Genomic DNA, 23,050 nt, shown 5'->3' with positions numbered 1-23,050 from the left:
ATAATATCATGATATTCTTAGGCTACATCACTATAAATTTACATATATACACGTGTGTCTGTATTTTGAAATTTTTAAAAAATGTCATAAATGTTAGGACTGGGTGAAAAAATCACATATCACAATATTTTTTACCAATAATCTCAACATTGAGATTACCACCTCAACTATATTGTAGGGGTGACTCTTGTTAATTTCACAAATATATTAAAGAATATAATAACCATCAGTAATGTGGCTATAATGACTAAGTGGGTAAAAGCAAGTATTCGAACAAGAAGAATAGTCTGATAAGAAAATTATATCACTTTACTGTAATGTGGCCTTTAACCCACAGTAGCAGCATATCATGATAACGATACAATATCGATATATTGTAATTCTATTACTTTGTTTGAAAGTAGAAGTTTTCTTAAGAGACTGATTTAATACATTCTCCTCCTACCTTACACCTCCTCTAATCTCCGAGTGTCTTGCTTATCATCACACCTCTTCCCATTTATAATGTTTATTTTTCCTCATTCTCTATGTTGCTCTTCTTGCAGGCACTCACCAGCGCCCCATCTCCACCTTACACCCCATGACTCAACACTACTTGTTGAGGCCCTCTCAGACACTGAGTGTTGCTAATGCACCTCCGACTTGGACCATGCAGGCTGAAGTCTGCACTAAAACCCTTTACGTTAAAATGATTGATGCATTTCATTTAACATTTGGCAAGGTTTTTTTTTAGTTACATTAAAACATATAGGTCAAAGTCTAAGTCTAAGTCTGGGGTAGTGAAACAAATGCAGTGCAGACACGGCAACCATCCAAATACAATACCTGGACTTGATTCATCCATCTCTCTGTGCAATCTCAAATCAGACCTGCCACTCATTTTAACACACTCTCGTCTCCCCACATGAGTTATGGAGCGTTTTTGGCAGCCTTTATTCACTTCACTAATGGCCATATCCCAATTATTCTAAACCACGTATGAGAAGCACATTATCCCAATGATTTGGCAGAGATCTTGTTGACTGAAGGCATCTGCCCATTCCTCTACTTTCTGTTGCATCCGGTTCTTTCATAAAATGACTGAAAGATTAGCTGAAAGCTCTTCTTTGTCCGTGACTGAACCCCCAGTGGATTGGCCCCCTCCCAATCCCACCATAATCAAATTTCACTATGAGGATCATCATTGTGTGTTATTGTCCTGAGATGTTTCTAAAAATGTCTGCAAAACATCCCAGTAAATTACTGACCATCAGAACACATGAAGAACATTTCTGATATGTTGCCAACATGTTGCATTAAGAGTGCTGGGAGCCATAAAACTCAGAGGCAAAGCCTTTCTACCTCTTAATCAAATCAAGGATGTCTTAATTATGTCAAGACAGATGGATAAAAGCCCTAAGTACCCCCAGACAAGTGCTCTGACATTTAGATGTGCATGTATGTGCACACACTTACAAGACATGTCTTTATACCTCTCTCTATTGAAGCCTCAATTAACTAGATCCTGTAAAGTGCAGACTGAGCAGTGGGAGATTACTATTAGAGTGAGTGCCTCCATCAAACTATTCAAAATTCAGAGGAGGTTTATGTTATGCATTTTTTGAAGGTTTCACAAACACTTGAAATACTTTTAAAAATCAGCGTTCCTCATGATTTTTAAAAATTTGCATCAGTGACCTCTGATGTGTGTCCTTCTAGACCGAAAAACAGGAAGCAGCACAGTGTGCACTTCAATGAGAAAATGTGTTGGAACATACAGGAGTGTGAAAGGCACAACGTGAACAGGATTGCTCTGGTATTCATTCAGAAACCTTTGTTGAGTCTTTTCATAACCGAGCACTGGAAGCGACAGAGTACAGAACACAGTTCAGACATAGCATAGGGAATATGTGCTGCAACATAATGTGAAAGGTACAGGGAGAAGAGTATTTCTCTGGCTGTAGTATATAGAAACCTCTGTCCAGTCTTTCAATGAACCGAGCAAAGGCAGCAGCAGATAAGAGCTTCAGATAAGCAATTTGAGGATGTGTTGTAATATAGTGTTGAAGGCACAAGAAAGCAGAGTTACAGGATATGGTTTCATTATATAGAAACCGCTGTTCTGTCCTTGAATGAAGAACTTGGTGTGTCATTTCTGGTGCTTTCAAGCAGTCACACTGTTTGTGTCAATCTCTCTCTAACACACACACACACACACACGCACGCACACACACACACACATCAATACAGCAATATATACACACCGATCGATCATCCACAACAATAAAAACACTGACAGGTGATGTGCAAACATTGATCATTTTGTAACAATATGTGGTGCTGCTAAGAAACCTTGGGTCCTGCCATTCATATGGATGCTACTTGACGTGTACCACCCAACCAAACATGTTGCAGACCAAGCATACCATGTCCATGGCAACAGCACTCCCCAATGGCAGTGGCCCCCCAGCAGGACAATGCACTCTGACACATCGCAAAAACTGCTCAGGAACGGCCCAAGGAACCTGACAAAGAGCTCAGGGTGTCAACCTGGCATCCAAGTTCCCAAATCGGAACTGACCATGCATCTACGGGACATGCCGGACCAAGTCTGATCCATGGAGGCACCCATCTCCCAACACCCCTGGTGCCAAACACCACAAGACACCTCCGGAGGTCCTGTGTCCATGTCTTGATGGGACAGAGCAAAGTTGATCCACAGTGGGGCCTCCTTGGATCAGACTTGGTCCGACATGTCCCACAGATGCTTGATCGGATCAAGGTCTGGGTTGTGGAGGCCAGGGCGATACCTTAAGCTCTTTGACACCTTCCTCGGGTCGTTCCTGAGCAGTTTTTGTGGTGTGTCAATGCACATTTACCCCTTTTTGACCAAGGCGTATCAGGTGCTGGTTTGGAGCCAGTGCCTGTGCCTGTTTCCAACTTAACCGTGGAAGAATAAACAAAAGATTTTCACTATTTTCACTAACTGAATAACAGTAGTCATGTTTGGATGTCAATGTAGACATGCAAAACCGGGAGCAACACTTGTAAAGAGTCCATATAGACATATTTGTTATGAGTTCCACAGTTCCTGCTATGAGGGGCTGTACTTGGTCTGCAACAGTCTTCAGGTGGGTTGTGCGTGTCAAATGACATCCGCATGAATGCCGGGACCCTAATATTTAACATTATACGTGGCGGCGTTACTTTTCAATGAAACTAATGTTCTGCTTATATACATTGTACATTATCGAGGTTGTGTACCATTAGCAGCAGGGGGAAATATTCATTATGGTCGGTTGTAATCAGTAAGGTTACTCTTACCTGTCCAGCAGAAAGCAGGACACCTCTGGGTCAATCTGCAAACATTTCTCTTTCATCAGAGATTTCCATCTTGGACAGGCGACTCCAATGTTTATTACTGTTTTATGCCGTTGCTTGTCCCGATCTCGTTTGCATCTTGTAGTTTTCGTTTCTTTGACAACGATTCACGCTCCTGTGATTTTTCTTGTACAAAATGAGTATGATCATCCATCCTTAACAGATTGTGGTTTCAAACTTCTTTGTCTTCCAACCCAGTCATTTCTGGCGGCCACACAAAACGCCAAAAGGCCCTCACTAGTGCTGGGTTCGTCTGTTCGGGGCTACTGTAGAAACATGGCGGTGCAACATGGCGACCTCCGTAGACGGAGGCCTGCTCCCTATAAAGATATAAATGGCTAATTCTAAGGTAACGACTCCTATCTTTGGGCGATTATGCACCAATTAAAACATACTTATGAATGTTATATTCCATTTCTGCCAAGTCTGTTCTGCTAGATGCCGCTACATATTACACACTGTACCTTTAAAGGACAACACAATTTCATACTGTTTTACTTTGTTTATACGTGGCGGACCCTGCCACCTTTGTAGCTTCAAACAGTGTTCTGGAGACTTTATTTTCTTATGAGAACAGCTTATCTATTCAGCTATGGCAATCTTCCTAAGTTTATAGTTTTATTTTATTAGTATTGTGAATATAATTTTTAAAATCCTGAGCTTTTCCAAAACTACATAGTGCCCCTTTAAAGTTAGAGAAAACATGTTTGCACTAATTACAACTTCTATATCTGCACCAGTCACAATAAAATGCAATTAGAAAGCTGTCATTTATCTTTATAGCCTGCACATTAAACCTTTTATCTTGTTCAAAAAGGTTGGTTGGTTGATATAGAGGTTTGTGGATTTTGCTTGGACACTGAACATGAGTGAACAAAGATGAGTCCAACAGGGCAGAAAAGGTTCAAAAGAAGAGCCTGGACACTAAAATAACTCCCTTCAATATTATGCTTCATGTTAGTTCACATTTACATATACCAGTGAAGTCACAGGTGATTCAAACTAGCACTAAATGACGATAATGTAAACGAAAAGCCGGCTTTTGGCACAACAGGTCTGTCATTCCACTTGCAAATCGATCCAGAGCTGGAGCAAGTTAACCACACACGGAGCGCAAAAACCTCCCAAAACAGGAAATCCCCCCGCGTCCCAATCAAAGTCCTCCTGTCTTGTGGGAGTTAATTAGCAATTAAAGCTCATGCTGACAGCTTACCTTTCACTGTGACGGCAGAGACCGCGAGAAACAGCAGAAAATTCAGCAAGTCCATGTTGAACCGAGCGAGGAGTGAGAGCAGCAGGGAGATCCCTCAGTTCATCTCTGGACCTGCCGGGATGCAGGAGTGATGATAGTGTGTGTGTGTGTGTGTGTGTGTGTGTGTGTGTGTGTGTGTGTGTGTGTTTTAAATAACCCCTCCTCTTAATGAATAGCTGTTTGGCTGGACAGCTATGAGATTTGTTGCAGCATCAAGAAGACTGAGCACACCACAGTAGTTTGTCTCACTGGGTGACCATGAACCCACTGAGACAGGACAACACCCTTACAGAGTAGTTTAAACATGGCGGTCCACATTAAAGGTGCACTATGTAGTTTTGGGGAAGACATTTTCATCAAGAGAGAAAAGTCTTGCTTTTTATGACAGGACAATTTCACACTGTTTTGTTTATTTATTCATGCAGGAAACCGTCGAAGTGGCCACCTTTCTAGCTTCACACAGCTTGTTTATTTAGATATGGAAATACTGTATATTAAATAAGTATACCTGAGTTTGTATTTTTACCCTATAAATATTTGAATTTATTTCCCCAAACTACATTTTGCACCTTTAAGAAAAAAAACAAATGAAAACTGATAACGCACAAATGTTATTTGTGGAAACATGTAAATGACTAAAATTCCTAAATATACTTATATATTGTGAGCATCTTCTTGACTTAATGGTCCTGAAGCCCCTATATGAGCTTGTTCACTGCATTAGGTTCCTGACGATTACTTTGAATGTGAACTTGCAACTTCTTTTCCAAAATGAGTCGAAAGACTTTGATAAGAAAAGCACAGGGATGCTGGAAAAGTGGCACAGCAGCCAATCAATTCACTTCTTCACCACAGGGTGACATCTGCTGGTCACTGAACAAAACTACAACTTTATTTTGAAAATCAGTACGTGGTGTCTTCTTTCTAATTTTGCAGGCACCGCACATATTTTTGAGGTGTATAGATACTCTGACTACTAATCCTGTACAGGCTTGGGGAATAACAGAATACATGTAACAGGATTACGTAATTAGGATACAAAAAGGGTAACTGTATTCCTGTTGAGTGAAGAAAAAAAGATGTTATTAGATTACAGATACTTTCAGTGAAAAAAATAGATTACAGACAGGATTACAATAAATTAAAGAATGATAAAATAAAGAATGATATACTAGTCTGTAACCATGCACATGCACACACATGACACAACATCACTCTGTTCTTAAGTGAAACCAAATACACAAATATATCTTTTTACAGAACACACACTCGTTATTAAGGTTAAACAAAAGTAATCTTATTGGTATTTCTTTTCTCTAGTCTTTATTTCGATATGTTCGGTATTGAAGTAATCCAAAAGTAACAGTAAGTAATCAAGTTGCATTACTTTAATATTGTGATACCTGGATTACGTTACTTTTTAACAGGTAATTAGTAACTGTATCGGAACGCATTTTTAAAGTAATCCTCCCAACCCTGTTCCTTTACCCAAAATGTGTTTGTCAGAGTCGAAGTCAAACAGTAAGCTGCTCATTTTGTGGTTGGACCTCTTGTGTCTCATTGACCCCATTTGACACCAATTCTTTTCAAGTGTTTGGTAACACTTCAAAATAAAGCCTGCAAATTACAGTGTGATTGTGTTGTATGAATCAGACTCTAATAAAATATTGATTTGTTCTTACTGGTCCTGTGGTTCAGTGGAAGATAAGCCTGTGGAAAAGGGGAGTAAAAATGTTGTATTTTAGATGAAAGGAGAAACTCATTATTTTTGGTAAAATACTGGGTACAATACTGATGACCTAAACTGAAGTCTGGTTGAATCCTGGTGTCAACTTTGATATTCAGCAGAACCTAAAAAGTAATAGGTTACATAACTGCCACAGGCAAAGGGCAGAGCCGTTTGTTTTTATTGTACTGTCGTCAAGCCAAAGACCAAAAGCTGGTTGGCTTGATTACTGATGCAGCTGGCGAGTGTTTGCTTACAGTACTGTCCTCAATAAATGACAAGTTCTTTACTGTTCTGAAATTTGAGCGTCTGAACCCAAAGTTACAAAACTATACGTCAGCAGTGGCGGCCATTTTGATGACATAACCCATATCATGTTCTTATTTAAAGCATCATTTTGTAACTTCTTTACTTTACAATAACAGCTTTAACATAATGTTAATGGTACAGTGTCTTGTAATAGGGTGAATGGTGTCTCTAATCACTTGTTTCTGCACTATGTAACTTCAGTGAGAGGTTAGGATCACAGCGTTACATACATGTCTACTTCAAGATACAAGTTTTCAACACATGATATTGCTATGACGTAATGAGTTGTGTTTGTAGTTAGCACCTACATTACATCTGACAAATTGTTACAGACCTGGGCATTAGTGTTCCACTCAGAAACTGTGGGGAGAGCCAAATGCACAACATGCAAAATTCTACATAATGCTGCTTTAAGGGAATCTTTACCTTGCTGTAGTCATGCTGTTATGGTAGCAACTGTGTAAGCTAGATACTACACCATAATATATTCATAGGCTTGTCAGAATATCAGTAATATCAATATTATTTTTATAGCATTTTTCTAAACAAGGTTACAAAGTACTTCACAGAAAAGGAGAAGAGAGAAAACCAAACAACAGCTGAAAATGACACAGATGACGAGCAACAGCTTAAAAAGAAGCTAAAATATATAATAGAAGAATGAAAAAACATTGTGGGATAAAATTAAGTTGAGAAAGAGTAAAATGATGAAACACAGCAACATCATTAAGAATTCATAGATGCCTTCCCTATAAAATAAGATTTTAAGAGAAGATTTTAAAAATGCCACTGATATAGCCTGCCTGGTTTCAGTAGGCAGGGAGTTGCACAGTTTGGGGGCTCTGACTGCAAAGGCACAGTCACCTAGGGCACACTGGTGGTCATTTAATTTGGGGCAAGGTCATTTAAAGCTGTAAAAGTGGTGATTAAAATTTTAAAATCAATACGGGCTAAAACAGGTAGCCAGTGTTAGTAGCTTGAACAGCAGTAAAAATGGCCAATTAGCACTCCCTCATTCTTCATAGCCTTGTTTTCTTCCCCGGTGAGGCATCTAAAGAAAGATGAGACAGTTTTATTTATTTCACACTTACTTTTGTTCTGTTGTTTGTAATTATCTATGTGTAAAATTAGTGTATTTGAATGTGCGTTCAGATATCTTTTTACATCCTCCTCTATTTTTAATTTGTTTTCAGTATATATTTGTAAACACGTTTACAAACTAGAAGCCATAAAAACCAGAATGAAATCAATGAACAATACAAATGAACCGATTTATCTCAGTACCAGTAGGAAATGGTGAGTGCTTTATTGGTACATTGTACATTATAAATCACAGGCTGATCTATGAAGAGTAGAGTGTAAACAATTAAATGCATCAAAACACAAACAAATAAAAAATAAATGGACAAAAACAGGACTCAATTAGTTTATGCTTGGTTTAAATTGTGATGTCTAATAACCGTCACGGGGATATGAGTTATTACTTTGGGTAATGTTGCCAAGAGCTCTATTTCTGATACAATAGAGCTTTGAAATAGCCTATGAAAATCACACGAAAAATGATAGCTGAAGACTTAATGTTGTCAGTGCAGTCATGTCTGCTCTGCATTTTTTTGATAACAAAACAGTAAAAACAGTCTGATTAATACTTCAAAACCTGAAAGGAGATCCTATGTCAGGGCTCCACTATTCACACTGGTGCACCTAACTTTGTATTAGGTGCACCAGCACATAATGTAGGTGCACCCAAAAACACAATTTAATTTCTTCCCCAATTATGTTAATGACTGTTGCTTGATTTAAATCACAACACATGCAACAAGAAATTTCAGTCACAAAAATATTTTTAGACATTTTTTTTAAACTGACCTGCTGAATCTTAGGCACCAGTGTGGCCAATGAAAATGTTGAGTCGCTCTTGACAGATTTTTGGATGCAAGTGGAACTTGTGTATTTGTATACTGCTAATCTCCTACATCAAAAACTAAAAGTGCATACATTTGATGCCTCTTGTAAAAACTCACAGTTTATCTCACACAGGTGCCTGAGCAGGTGGTACACTGTGTAGATTATAGCTTTATCCCCCATTACACATGCATGAGCTGGTCTCTGCATAAACAAACTGCACCTGAAGGTAAACACCAACATAAATGCTCTCTGATGTGTTTGCTTTGGAAAGTGGCCTCTGCTGACAGTCTCTTAATCTACATGGAGCTCTATAAACTCCTCCAGATAGATTGTAGAGTTGATTTAATGGTATGTAGCAGAGTTTGTATGTGCACTGCATGTCAAACGATATGTTTCATCAGCCTGTGAACCAGATGTTCTGCAGTCACAGGATAATTACATTGCTGATCACAATTCTTCAAGCTTGTATCAGCCTGAGAGAGAGCTTGGTTTAATAAATGAACACACTGGTCAAAATAATGAGACTTTAAGCAAACTTTGCTCATTATTACATTGTGAGATTCATAGAGGGTACTATTAGCAGAATGTGAGGATGTATGTCTCACCTCACGTGTGTGACATTAATATTAAAAATAAATTCATTAATTTTCTCATGTAAATGAAGTTTTAACTGCACTTTTTACGATTGGTACATGTGCCGATATCACATGCTGTCATTACACACATATTCACATGTTTCATGTATAAAAATCTGTGTTCCTTAGCAACCATAGCTGACTGAATGTCTGCTATAGTGTAATTGTCAGTAGGTGAGGCAGTTAGGAGTGTTATCTCTGAACTCAAGAACAGTATAGCCCACTCTCTGTGTTGAATAATGAATTGATGTAGACATGTTCATGTTGAGATCAGTCGAAAGCTGTTTCTGCATGTATGGAGAGCTGAAGAGTTAAAAAAAAGACCAAAGACCACCTTTTGATCTACTTGTAGCTCCCCAGAGACCACTGATCCTTTCAAACGGCTGCTTTCAAATGATTCACACAACAGATGGTTGCCACAGTCAAGCTGGACTAATTGCATCCTCTCATTTAAGATCTGTAATTCAAAAGGGCATTACTCACATGTACCATGATAACTTGTTTGTTGCCTGGAATATATTTCTAGGAAAGCCAAGCAAGAAGTAAATGCAGAAGTAGATAAATAAAAATGTTGTGGCCAAGGGTGAGTAAACAGCCATGTGTCACAAGGCCAGCGCCCTGACAGTTTGTGTTGCATGTTGGTCTGTTTTGTTTTGTCGCTCTATCTGTTTGTATGTCTATGTCTCCTTCCCCCTCCCCCTTGCACTCTGTCACCTCTCCTGGACCTGCCTGCCTCCCACTCCACACCTGCCCTGCTGCTGCAATCAAGCAACCTGATTCCTATCAGCTCATCACCCAGTCGGCACTTCAGTCCTGCCTCAACCGTCAGTCTCTGCCGGATCGTCATTCAGTCCACACGGTTTGTCGTGGTCGCGTTCTAGCCAAGCCAAGCCTCAGAATTTCTGATAGAAAGTTTTTTGTACTTGTTCTAACTGCTGCCTTTCCCTGCTGCAGTTCCTGCCCCGCCTGCCTGCCTGCCAGCCTGCCTTCCTGCCTGCCCAACAGCCCGTCCTCTTGACTCCCAGTCTGCCTGCCACCCCAGCCATCACCTCCAGCCCCCCAGCCGCTGTCTTCCCCCTGGACCCACTCTCCAGCCCATCGCTCCCCCTTTCCCTCACCTCACAACTTCTAATAAACAGCTTAATTCTGCCAGTTGGTGTCTGTATCTGGGATCCTAGCAAAGGCGTGACACCATGTAGCGTTTTAATTTAGATAAAAAGCTGTATGCCACTGGTTTAACAGTAGGCAAGATTTTCAATGTGTAATTAAAATCCGTTAATACCTTGTTAACAGCTTGGAATCAATGATTTCGCCTGATTAGACCTTCGCCTGGCTGGGGGACTCCCGACAAAATTTAAGTGTATTAATTTATAATGAAAACTTGTCCAACTGTTCTAGCACATTCTAAGCTCCATACCACATAACAACTTTTACCAAGAAAAAAGGTCTTAATGATGTCTTTTTGTAAATCAGGTAGGAGTTAGTTTTGCCTTTAAATCACAGCTGGGGGGTAAACAGCATAGACATATATATGTAGATGCTGCACTGACTTGCTGGATCGCACGTCGACATCACAGCCATTTTGGATGTGACAGGTCTGCCCTGTAAACAAATACAAGTAGACGTGAAAACTGTGGGTTTTTTGACAATAATTGAAACAAAATATTCTGCAAATCAAAATAAGACACTGCAACTGGCTTTGAGTCTGCTTTGCATAATATATGGTGCATATCTATAATAGTAGTAGCCTACTGCAACTTTACATTGTTTGATTTTTTTTAGGCTACCATAAAATGTTATTGTATACAATATAATTAGCGTAATATTTTCAGTCATGGAGTATATCACTTCACTGCAAAAAGAAAAGAAAGCAGACTCACAGCCAGTTGCAGTGACTTCTTTTGATTTGTAGACTTTGTTCATGAATCATGATTGTCATTATTAGTAGGCCTACTATAATGAATATAAATCACTGAATACAAAAATGGTTCATCATAATCAGTTAAATGTAAAATGCTGGTGCTTTTTATTAAGTAAACCCACAGTTTTCACGTCTACTTGTTGTTAATGTACACATGCCTGTGGTTAACGGTGCCCTCTCCCGCTTCCACTCCTCCGCTGTAATCTGATTGGTGGATCAGGCAGACGGGCGGGAACAAGGCGGTAACCAGGAAGTGAAGTTGAGTTTTGACAGAAAGATGTTGACAGGAGTTTACTGCTGTTAACTTTCCATCGTTTGGACCACAGGGCGGTCAGTGAGGACTGTCTGCTAGACAAACGCTACCCAACACGGACCTGAAAATGCAGACCGCACGAAAACGTCGAGGAAACGATTCACAACAGCCAACACAAAATAGGTTTGTAGGCCAAAGTTATTGTCACAATAGCCTCTGCATTGTTGTCAGTATGCAGAGTCGGCTCATACACTACAGCCATAGTAATATAAAGAAATTAACTTCTGTGTAACACCTTATTAAGTTAGCAATCACAGTCCCGTATCCGCTCTGCTGCTTGTTCGTCCGCGTCTAGAAACGAGTAGACGCGGCACGACTGCATACAAAGTGAACGGCATGACGCGCAAATGAAAGCGAACAGACGCGGTTGACGGCGCGAATTGAAAAGGTCTCAACTTCTTTGCTAACACTGAAGTATTTGTAGTCCAGTCTTGTAGCTGCCTGTGGCTAATAAACAGGAACTGACTACAAATATCACTCAGTTTCACGTGACGGATATAAATAGAAGTGGTGGTGTTGGTGTTCATGGTTACCTTCCTCTTGTCTTCAGTCTTTTTAGCCGCGGCTGCTCCTCAATCACGTGAATGCAACAATAATGTCAATGCTGTAAGACTTGGGGGCCAAATGCTGGTGCAGCTAATGTTGAAAGGCATTTTAAACACACTATCAATAGAGGTTCAGGACAGCAGTTGGCCTTGAAGCAAGCGAAGCAATCGTGAAACCGTGAATAAGGTATTGACTACATGTTGATTGATGCTGGTGTTAAATCAGAAGATGATGAGACACCATAAATAAGAGTAGGAGTAGAGTTAGTTTGTAGGGGTGCGCTAACAATGGCACATCATTCACAAAAAGTATACTAGTATAAGCTTGCTGTCAAAAATAACAATCACACAAAGGCTATAATAAAAAGCTTATCTTCAGATAATGCCTTAAGGGCCACCAGGGAGTAGATTAAAGAACATAAATAAGCTGAAGTAGAAAAATAAACTTTACAGAAAATCAGAAACTCCAACATAGTACAAGCTGGCCCTCCAGTAGGCATGGGACAATTTGAAAATGTCCCGAATATCCTTGACAAAATAATAGCAATTCACGGTATTGTCCCAGGAATCAAATCATCAAAGTATGCTCAAAACCTCTTAAAGTGGACTTTAACATACTTAAATCACTTGAACTTACATTTTCTTGAGAAGGAATGTTGTGCTATTCGAGATAGGAGTGAAACTGGAGGTGTTGAATACATTTCCACACATCCGTTGTAACTTTTTAGGGGGCGGGGATACCATGGAAAAGCCAGGCCATCAGCCATGGTGACAGGCTCAGGATTTTGTAATGACTGTAAAATGCAGGCTCCACCCTTGTGCAGATTTAAAATAATCTGGAAATCTACATAGGACTGTACGTTAGTGAGTTAGACAGCTTTGTCAAGTCATTCATGTGAATATTATCCCAATTCACAATTATCCTGATAATGGAAATTCTCTACAATCAACTTAGTGTTTTTGTTCGCGATCAGTGAAAATATCTTTTATTGTCCCATGCCTACCATCCAGACTACCAGGATGGTGCAGGTCTTACATATAACCTGGAGACAGTGGCCAGCAGCCTCTAATTTCATGATAACCTCCTGCTCCAACCAAGCTGGAACCAGCTACATGGAAATACAACGCACAGACAACAGAGCAACAACACACACAAGCCATGGAAGAGGTCCTGGCAAAGAGGACATATATAAATGCTTAAATATACTCCATAATCAAAATAAATAGTCAGCACATGCTCACATATTTTCCTCCACCTTGTGGTGTCACATCCCATCTCAGCTACTGGTACCTTGAAGTGATTTAAGAGAGTGACAGACATCAAAAAAAAAAAAAAAGGAACAACAAACACTATCAGCAACTATATTGTCCTTTTTTTCGTATGATATATGTCGTAAGAGTTACACAAGATTATAATTTCATGTCTTAATATTTGAATGAGAAGAGAAGCTTTCAGTCAGATATTAGTAACCTTTATGCAGTATGTTTTGCCGGTGTTGCTGTGCATCTTTCGCATGACCTGATGGTGTATTCAGCTGCACTCAGCCTTTTTTCGTCTTTGTACATGTTGAACTATAGTGACCGTGTTCAGCATGCAACAGGAAATTACATACCTCACACAATGAACAATCTTGAAAAAGTCAGCACATTTTTACATTATGGTCTGCTAAAATGATAAGATGAACACTTATAAACAAATATAAACAGCAAGGTTTTTAAAAAAAATACATTTTGTGCAGTAAAAAAAATTCTCAGTAAAGTGCTTTGTTACCTTTTTTATATAGCATGTGGCCTCACATTAAAAGGAGTGATAAGTAGAAAAAGCAGCAAAGTCAACCCTGTGTTTTAACCAGAATTTACTGCAGTAGTAAACACCATAGTAAACCACAGTTTACTACAGTACTCCCAACATGTCTATTAAATGCTCAACCTCTGCGCTGCCCTTTGATTTGTAATGTCTCTTCATTACAATGACTTACCTTAACTGTAAATGTGTGTTGACAGCACTCCCAGTGGTCTGAAGGAAAATGTGGCGCAGCAGAAAAGGCAGTGCTTCCACTTTGACCTGTGGTTCTGTCTGACTCTGCAGAACTGGATACTGGATTTTGGGAGGCCTATTGTCATGGTAAGAAGGCTCAATGCAAATTTCTCTTAATCTGTACCTCATGCAGTCTTAAAAAGTGCCAAAAAAATTATGCCATGTATGGTAATTCCAAATTTCATGGAGCAATGCACGCTAAATATTTTGTTGTTGTCATATGTATTAGATCATCCTTCCTCTGGAGTGGTTTCCCCTGAACAAGCCCAGTGCTGGAGACTATTTCCACATGGCCTATAATGTTATTACACCATTCCTGATGCTCAAGGTAAGTCTGACCACAACAAAGTGCTTTGGTGATTGTGAAAGAGACAAATACTCAGTATGAGACTATAAAGCTACTCTTGCCTTATATTAAAATAAATGTGCACAGTACGCTTCAAAGAAGCGATTTTAGAATTAGACCCACCATAGTAATGTAACAGAACAAAACAGCCCCCAAACTAAAAAATCAACAGGTATAATTGACCTCCGCATGGTCCCAGTGACAAAGACCACAACAAATATTTTCATTTCAGTGGAATTACTTTGCTGTCCTTGTTTTTTATATTATAAATAAAGAAATTATTGCTTTTAGACCAGGCTTCACACATACAGCAGGAAGCTAGACAACCTTAGATGCCAATTATGAATGATATTACTGCTACATATTAATTGCTCATTGAAAATCTGATATTCAGCAAACACAAGTGTGATGGGAAACTTGAAGCCTCTGGTACACTGAGAATGGACTCATGTCCAGCAGTTAAACTTGTCAAAAAACATTGCATATTGATGTGTTCTGGAATATTTAATGAGGGTAAAGGAACAGGTATCTTTGTATTGATTTTTAATGTGTTAATTATACTGAATTTTATGTATGTGTGTTTACATGTCATAAATTCAGCCCATGATTATGATTAGACGGTGTTTTATTTAGCTGAATATTACACCTTGATTCTGCACTGAACTATTTTCCCCATGAGGCTCAATAGTTCTGTCTCTGTCGGCGTTGCATATAATTGGCTTGTAATTACACCCCCTTCCTCTTACCTGTGAATGTAATTATAATGGAGTATAATGGATAAGCAAACCAAGGGTTAAGTGAGCCAGCTTATTATCAGCTTTATGAGTAATCCAACATGTTCATGTTAGGCTTAGGCCTGGCTTTGTGATACAGGACCCTTTTGGGTAGATTTTAGTTGAGTTTATTCTGGACATTTTAACATATTTAACTCTAAATACCCATGTAAATAAATATTATTTATTATATATAATAATCAGTAAATGACATGAAAGCAGAGCAGGTTCATACTGACTGATACGCTGGTAAACTAAAGCCTTCTTTTACACTTATCATTATTACATTGATTATATTTTATCCCTTTAGATTTATACGCTAAAATATGTGTTTACTTTTAATACATACCATTTATACACTCAAAACTCCCAAACAACACATGTACACACTAATGTTTATACCTCAGTTTTTATATGTTACTCAACTAATATTGAATACTTCTTATAATGTATTCAGTGTATTACACACTTTCACTTCTTTTTAATGACTTTTCCACACACGAACTCCTTTGACAATTGCATGTTTTGTTTTATTGTCCTAATCTTTGTTTTTGTAAACATGCAAATTCAGTTGCACCTCAGTTTGTTTTCTCATTGCTGATTTTCTGAAAGCTAAATTGACATCGAGTAATAAGGGTAGCCCAAAGTGATAGAACTGCTTTTTAAGACACTTTGGTTCGGTTCTTGGACATAATCTCAAAGACCTGGGGGTTTAATTCCTGAATGTCTGCAGGATGCCACATCACAGCACTGATTAGAGCTACAGTGTGAAAAATCTATAATGAAACACCTGCTGTCCGGAAGGGATGGAGGTCATCCCTGGGGTTGTGATGTTAAATCAAAACAACCTACTTGTTATGTTTTATGCATATTGACAATCTTACATACAGTATGTAACCAACATACGTATCTTTTAAGATGTAGTTCATGTGATATACAGAATTTGTGTGTGTTGCTGCTCCATTCAGCTGATTGAGCGCAGTCCCAGGGCGCTACCTCGGTCAGCCGTCTACCTCTGCATCATCACTTTTGTCATGGGAGCCAGCATCCACCTGGTGGGAGACTCCATCAACCACCGGCTCATCCTGAGTGGCTACCAGCTCCACCTGTCAGTCAGGGAGAACCCAATCATCAAAGACCTCAAACCTGCCTCACTGGTAAGGATCTGTTTTCTTTAGGTGCAGTTTAATTCTATGATGGGCATACTGAGAATACTACTCAGACATTTATTCTTCAATATATTGTGTATATTAACACCTGTCAGAACTGACAATGCAGCATACAGACATATCTGTATTGTGGCACTTGTTTGATCCAGCAGAATTCATCCCGCTGTGTAGAAGTGTAGCTTATTTTGTTCTCTGCTCCTTCATTGCCATCACATCCTGATTTCCAGGTTAAAGGTAGGTGTGTCATACTTCTGACAATGATGAGGTTGTCAGCAACATACTGATGTGTGGCATATCTAGGGCAGGATAGAAGGAGGCAGGATTAGTATAAGGTAGCTATTTTGTTTCTTTTTTAATGTTGAGAGTGTAAGAACGGGCTTGGTTTCACCTCAAAATCTGAAGGTTGATGTCTTGTTGTATCTCTCTACTCCTTTGTGGCCAGTGGAGCAACCAGTAGTGACTTAGTTTTCATGCAGAAAAAATGAAATCAGGTGAAGGCCAGAAATTATAAAACATGTTTTGATGTACTGCAATAACCTGATTATGGTCAAACCAAAATTAAATCTTGGTTGTTAAAAAAAAATCTGATTTCTCCTCCATTCACTACCATAAACTTGGACTAAGAGTTTCAGATTTCCAGTGTATTAAAAGTAAATGTTATATAAGAAAACTGTTTGGGGATGTGACGCTGAAGCTAGAAGAGAATTTTTTTTTTGTCTAGTCTTGTTGTTGTTTAGAGCATTTTGACTGACAGCTCAGCAAGAGAACAGGTCCTGTAGTGTGAGAGTATACATTATGTATATTTTATTGTGTATGATGGACTTGTCTAGACTTATTTTAGTTTCAGGTAGGGCTGAACATAATTGAAATATTATCGAGAGTTTATCTCTCTATCAAGATTTTTTTATTAAAGGTCAAATGTGTCACAACATACCAATACAAATGATATTCCTCAGATTTTAAGGAACATGTTTATTTGGTACAGACCCCAGAGAAGATCATCATCATCATCATCATCATTTTTATATTTTTATATGAACCACAAAAATTCATATTCCCTCCCTTTTTTTCATATCGGCACAAACCTGACCCCATATCCGCCACCAATACCGATATATCTGTGATAGAGAAGTTTGAGATTAGTATGGTCACATTAAAACCTGTGAGTAACATGGAACCTTAAGTGCAGAAGTCTCTGTTTGATTCTGTTTAATTGAAGTGAATTCAGACCAACTGTTTAATATTTATTTGTTTTTAAGAGCAAATTTATAGACCCTCAACAAATGTTTTTATGGAGCAGGTCTACAGTGTGTGCACTCAATACTTTTTTAATTACAAATAGGCAAGGTAGGGACTTTAAATATAAAATGTAGAAATTAATTTAACAGCACATCCATAATTCATAAACTAATATACTTAACAGGAAAATGTGCGGAAAGTCAAGAAAGATTTGTGAGTGGTTATATGTCCAACACAATCCTCAACTAATTGTTTAGATTTGGAGACATTATCATATGATTGTCATTGTCATTATTTTCCCCTTCATGCCCTGCATGGAAGCATCTGTATTTTTATGTTTCTTATTTACTCAGGATTTTTTTTTCTCTGATTTGCCACCAATCTGTAGATGTGGTTTCTAATTAACTGCCATTATAAAAGGGTGTATGACACTAGAACAGTAGGTGGCACTGCTGCATAAGGTAGAGTGCTATATACAGTATATTGTGCCATGAAAATATATCTGTGAATGTTTAAATGAGTTTCAAGAAGTAATCAGCCTTTTTTTTCTTCCTTCACAGATTGACTCCTTTGAACTGCTATATTATTATGATGAACAGCTGGGACACTTAATGTGGTAGGTGTATATGATAACTATTCATGTTGTGCATATACAGCGCTGTGAAATGACTTGAATATAGCAGAATTCAAGATTTCCCTCTTTATGTTTAAATCTTGATGATAAATCTGAATTTAATGATAGATAGATAGATAGATAGATAGATAGATAGATAGATGGAGAGGGCAGGGGCTCGTTCCTCCTGATGTCCACCACCATCTCTTTCGTCTTCGCCACGTTCAGCTGCTGAGAGTTTCAACCATACCGTACTTACTTACTTACATACTGGTGTCATCCCTTTATAGAGTAATATTTAATCTAATTCAGTACATTTTACATTTTCTGCCTCTCCTTTAATTCTAGGTATATTCCTTTCTTCATCATTCTGTCAATCTACTTCATCGGTTGCTTCACCAAGGCCAAAGAACAGAAGACTATTCCCGTCTCTGGTTGGCTGTTGCTGGGACCCAGTGCCTTCTACTATTGGTCAGTTGCCTTTTCACATCTTTGAAAACCTTGTTTGTTCTACGTGAGGACATGTATTATGTTCAAGGGAAAACAAGTTCATCATTATCAGCATCAAACGTAGCTTTTTAGTTGCCTGAATGATATGAAACTATAAAGGAAAAGTGAAATCTGATGACGGTCTCCTTTTCTGTCCATTAGATGAGAATTGCTTTGTACTCTGTGTGAAGGTTTAAACTTTGCTTTGTAAGATAATGTAAGGTAATAATACAAAGTCAGTGTGATAAAGAAGAGTGAAGGAAGGACATCTTTGACATGAAAAAATTATACAAATAGAAGAAACAGAACTAGACAAGTGCAGACCAATCATCATATACTCAAGCAGAGTTCAAGATAAAATCAAAGAACCATTATGAGAGACCATATACTCGTAGCAATTTTAGTATGATCAAGAGCAAAATGAGAAAATGGGTAGGCCTAAGTTCACGGAACGACTCGGTAGAGAGGGGAAAACTGATGTGAGGCGGCAGTTTTTTCCACGGACTGAATGGGGAGTGCACTGAGAGTGCATTCCTCCCTAAGTTTCCACAAAACCAGAGAGATGACCAAAAGTGACTGGTCAGAGGACCTGAGAGGTTTTGGTGGGCTGTAGGGAATTAAAAGGTCAGATGGATAAGAGGGAGCCAATTCATGAAGTGCTTTAAAACCAAAGAGTAAAACTTTTTAATGCAACCCAGTTGCCAAGATATTGCCATTTATGTTTATGCAAACCACTGATACAGTCACATTTGTATGTGTCATAGGCCTACAGTACATACCGTATTGACATTTCTACAAAACATGGCATATCACGTCTACATTAATGTCTACCACCTTTCTGTCATATCAGAAGGCAATATCCTGTGTTTTAACATTTGTAAGCATGAAATCACTGGATATTTTTAAAGGGATAGTTCAGGTCTTTTGATCTGGGTTTGTATGAAGTACTTATCCCTAGTCAGTGCATTATCTCCCCAAGGACAAGGCTGTTTGACAGTTATGAAAAGCTCCAAAAATGTTTAAAACATAGCGTACACTTCAACGGATATATATTTTTTAGATGGGACTTTTATAGATGGCTAAAATCTGTCTTAAAAGAGATGACGTTCATCTACTGCAGGTAACACACTGAATAGGGAAAAGTACCTCATACAACCCCACATCAAAAGTCCCTAACGATCCCTTTGAGGAGGCCTTGGGACTATTGCCAGCCATGTTTGTGGTGATAAAAAGGTGATTTATTTGATGAGAAATCTCCAGCTGTGTATGTGGCAACTGAAAAAGAATTTTAAACCTAAACATGATCTTTTCCTCATCCTAGCCAAGTGGTTTTTGTGCCTAAACCTAACCACATCATAAACACAGCATTGTCACAATCTAAAATAGGACATATAACCTAAAGAAACGTAAATCTGCAACATAAAGAAATGTTAAGTTTCAACATATCAGTGTTTTGCAGTACGAACATTGCTAACACTAATTCTGGCATTTGTGTTATAAAATTAACTCTAAAACTGACAGAGAGCCAGTGGAGGGAGGTCAGGGGAAATATGCTCATGCTTACGGGAACCAGTTAAATATTAAGATATACAAGATGTGAAAATTCGAAGTAGTAACAGGGTAATTACATTGGCTAGTGAACATTTCCCCTAATTATTCTGCAGTCCAGGCCACATTTTTAAAGGAACAAATTTAACTTTTACATGCAAACTTTATGTTGTCCAACCAATGTTTTAAACAGAGTGTAACATGAAGTTCACAACAACTTTGGGTCGTCTACACAATAACATAAAATCAGAGTTTGACTTGTTACATCGCTGTTTTACTGGCTGGGACTGTTTGAATGTTTTTGAAAATTGTAATTTTTATCTAACAAAATGATTCGCGTCATCAAATCTGTTTCCACCTTCTTCGCTTTGTGCAGAAATTCAAATAGAATCTGATAAAATGTACCTCTGTAAAAGCATTATATGGGGTTATGATGTGACACTATTTAAAAGTTAATATTTCATTCAGCATTTATGACATCTTTCTTTTTCTTTAATTTTTCTTGAAGGTACTTGGTCACTGAGGGACAAATCACTGAACTTTTCCTCCTCACCTTCCTCGTCATGGTTGCCACGGTGATACATCAACACCGTAAAGGCGTCAGCCCAGACAGCAACGGCCTGTTCCTGTTGTACAGTTTCAGTGTAACTGTGCTCCTGGTGGCGGTGTGGGTGGGCTATCTGTGGAACGATCCGGTGCTACGCAACAAGTACCCTGGACTCATTTATGTGCCAGAACCATGGTCATACTACACCTTACACATCAAGAAGAACCACTGAATTACATTGGTCCAGGTCTGTATACCTGAAAATACAAAATGAGACTTCTGAATGCTTTACGTCTTTATGAACTGACTGATTCATGTGTTTTTTTTCCTCAGCAGACTTCCTGTGACAGAGATAGTGGATAGTGTGCACTCATGGAGCTCGTTATGTGAACCGACCTCACTGATATAACACAAGGGTTCTGCTGGCTTCAGACTGTCTCCTCTGTTTATTTCTGTATTGATACACACAGACTTGAACTGGCCAGGATTGTGATGTTTGGTGAAAATGTTCCCTATTTGAGACTGAGACCCACTGTTTTAATGTAAGGGATACATTAACCCAAACATTTTAAAAAATCATTGTGTGCACCCCCATGCTGATAGAAAATTTTGATGTAGTTTCAAGTCCACAAAACATTTCTGGAGCTTTGCAGCATTCACCTGAACACCTGAAGTAGATGGAGACTTGTTTTAAAATCTGAAAAATACACAGTGGGTCTGTACCGCTCGTCTGGTGTAATCCAAGTCTCTAGAAGCCCCAAGATCCAAAAACTGATGTAGAAAGACATTATCCTTTTTAAAGCCAAAATCTTCACTGTAGCTGCTAAGCTAAAAGCATTAGCAAGCATTTGGTCTACAGTGGGTGCACAAGCTCGGCCACGCACTGAGGGTGTAAATAACATCTTTTCAAATCAATTCGGGATCTCAGGGCTTCCAGGGAGACATCAACAAGGGACTTTAAAGAGCCAATTTATGTTCTTTTTGGGTTGTGTTTTACAGTTTAAAAAGTCTCCAGCTACCTCACATGTTCAGGAGAATGCAAAAATGCTGTTTTGCTGTGAAGCTCCAGAAAAGTTGTAACCAAGTCATTCACTTGGCTGGTTAAGAGGCAGTTAAAGTTGAGCGTTTATGAACAAACTCAAGGTGAACATAAAGTATGATTCACTGAAAAATGAGAAAAACATTACTTACCTTGCTTAATCTCACCAAAGAATCCAATTGATTAGTGACTGAATGCTGTGAAGTTTATCTTTAATGACTCAGAAGAAAAAGGTGCTGAATAAACTGACTGCCAGTTACAGCTGGTCCTGTTCGGCATCCAAGAAAGAAAAGAAGAAAAAGATGGCAGACAGTCCTGATTGATTTTCTACACACTGTTATCTTAAAGTTACTTCGCACTTATCAAGCTTGGTTCACAAACTTTAATATCAAGATAAAGATATTGGGTACTAATATAGATTAAAAAAGTTATCAACGCAAGTTATAAAATAAGGATAAAACAATAATATGAAGCCAAAAGGTTATAAAACAAAATAAAAGAGAATATCAATATGGTAAAGTCTGATGGTAAGCGAGTGAGTGAGCAGTATTATCTAAACAACAGGGTCTGCTGGTTAGTCAAAAAACATGTTTTAAAGCAGGATTTATTAGGTAGAATAAACTTCACTCTTTATCTCACTGACTTTAAGAGAATATTAAATGAAGATTAAAAAAAATTATCTCAGGTTTTTAAGGTTCATGCTTTGTCAGAATTATATCAGCATTTGTTTGACATGAAAACTGTGAACTAGTATATATCCATATGTGGTCTTTATAATCCAGCCCTATTGCCAACGTCCACTCTTTACAGTATTGCATTATTTTCTGACATGATGTTTGTAATGTACGATATTACAATGGAGTCTGTTGTGCTGATGCTTTTAGATTATTAAAAAGGTCATGGAAAGGTGAGCTGATTACTTTTAAATTAAAAACTTCTTTTTCTTCTGTAAAAGCAAAATTTAACTGATGATTTTTACTCGGATTGTTTTTTTTTTGTTTACTGTTCTTAGTGTAAAGCTGATTGTTTTATGTTTGTACTGTATTGTCTTGTGTTAAGATCACATTGTTGTTGGAAAAAAACTGTTTAGTTTCTGGTTTATTTGAATTAAAATGTTGAAACATACTCTGATTTTCCTGTGCTTCAAATTAACTATCTTTACAAAGGGCCTCTAACTGTTTAATCCGTGACAACACATGTATTTCAATTCATTTGAAGTCTTTATTTGGTTACTTCCTTTAATTATATGACACAGCAGTATCATGTGGTGATTGACTGGC

General features: G+C 38.3%; 2 protein-coding genes across 4 annotated transcripts in view; one reads left to right on the top strand and one right to left on the bottom strand.

The window, feature by feature from the left end:
• Nucleotides 1-4,738, bottom strand: part of chrna7a (cholinergic receptor, nicotinic, alpha 7a (neuronal)) — a 31,826-nt gene extending 27,088 nt beyond the window's left edge. The window contains exon 1 of one of the 2 annotated variants that reach the window (XM_084365421.1): nucleotides 4,574-4,738. In XM_084365421.1, the coding sequence (XP_084221547.1) occupies nucleotides 4,574-4,628 (55 nt within the window). In that variant the 5' untranslated portion in view covers nucleotides 4,629-4,738. The remainder of the gene's footprint in view (nucleotides 1-4,573) is intronic. The other variant, XM_084365422.1, reaches the window with a different exon arrangement.
• Nucleotides 4,739-11,356: 6,618 nt separating this feature from the next.
• On the top strand, nucleotides 11,357-22,895 carry cln6a (CLN6 transmembrane ER protein a). 2 transcript variants are annotated; one of them, XM_084355650.1, is made up of 8 exons: nucleotides 11,357-11,547; nucleotides 13,974-14,094; nucleotides 14,237-14,335; nucleotides 16,095-16,283; nucleotides 18,095-18,150; nucleotides 18,496-18,618; nucleotides 20,693-20,978; nucleotides 21,068-22,895. In XM_084355650.1, the coding sequence occupies exons 1-7, from the start codon at nucleotides 11,492-11,494 to the stop codon at nucleotides 20,961-20,963; spliced, it is 915 nt and encodes a 304-aa protein (XP_084211776.1). In that variant the 5' UTR covers nucleotides 11,357-11,491; the 3' UTR covers nucleotides 20,964-20,978; nucleotides 21,068-22,895. The 2 variants fall into 2 exon arrangements, with proteins under 2 accessions (XP_084211776.1, XP_084211777.1); XM_084355651.1 differs by having other exon boundaries at nucleotides 21,065-22,895.
• The last annotated feature ends 155 nt before the right edge of the window (nucleotides 22,896-23,050 follow it).

The sequence above is a fragment of the Pagrus pagrus genome, assembly GCF_965226575.1.
Source record: "Pagrus pagrus genome assembly, chromosome: 1".
NCBI lineage: Eukaryota > Metazoa > Chordata > Actinopteri > Spariformes > Sparidae > Pagrus > Pagrus pagrus.
Note: the sequence above shows the minus strand (reverse complement) of the source record. Positions and strands in the feature narration are given on the sequence as shown.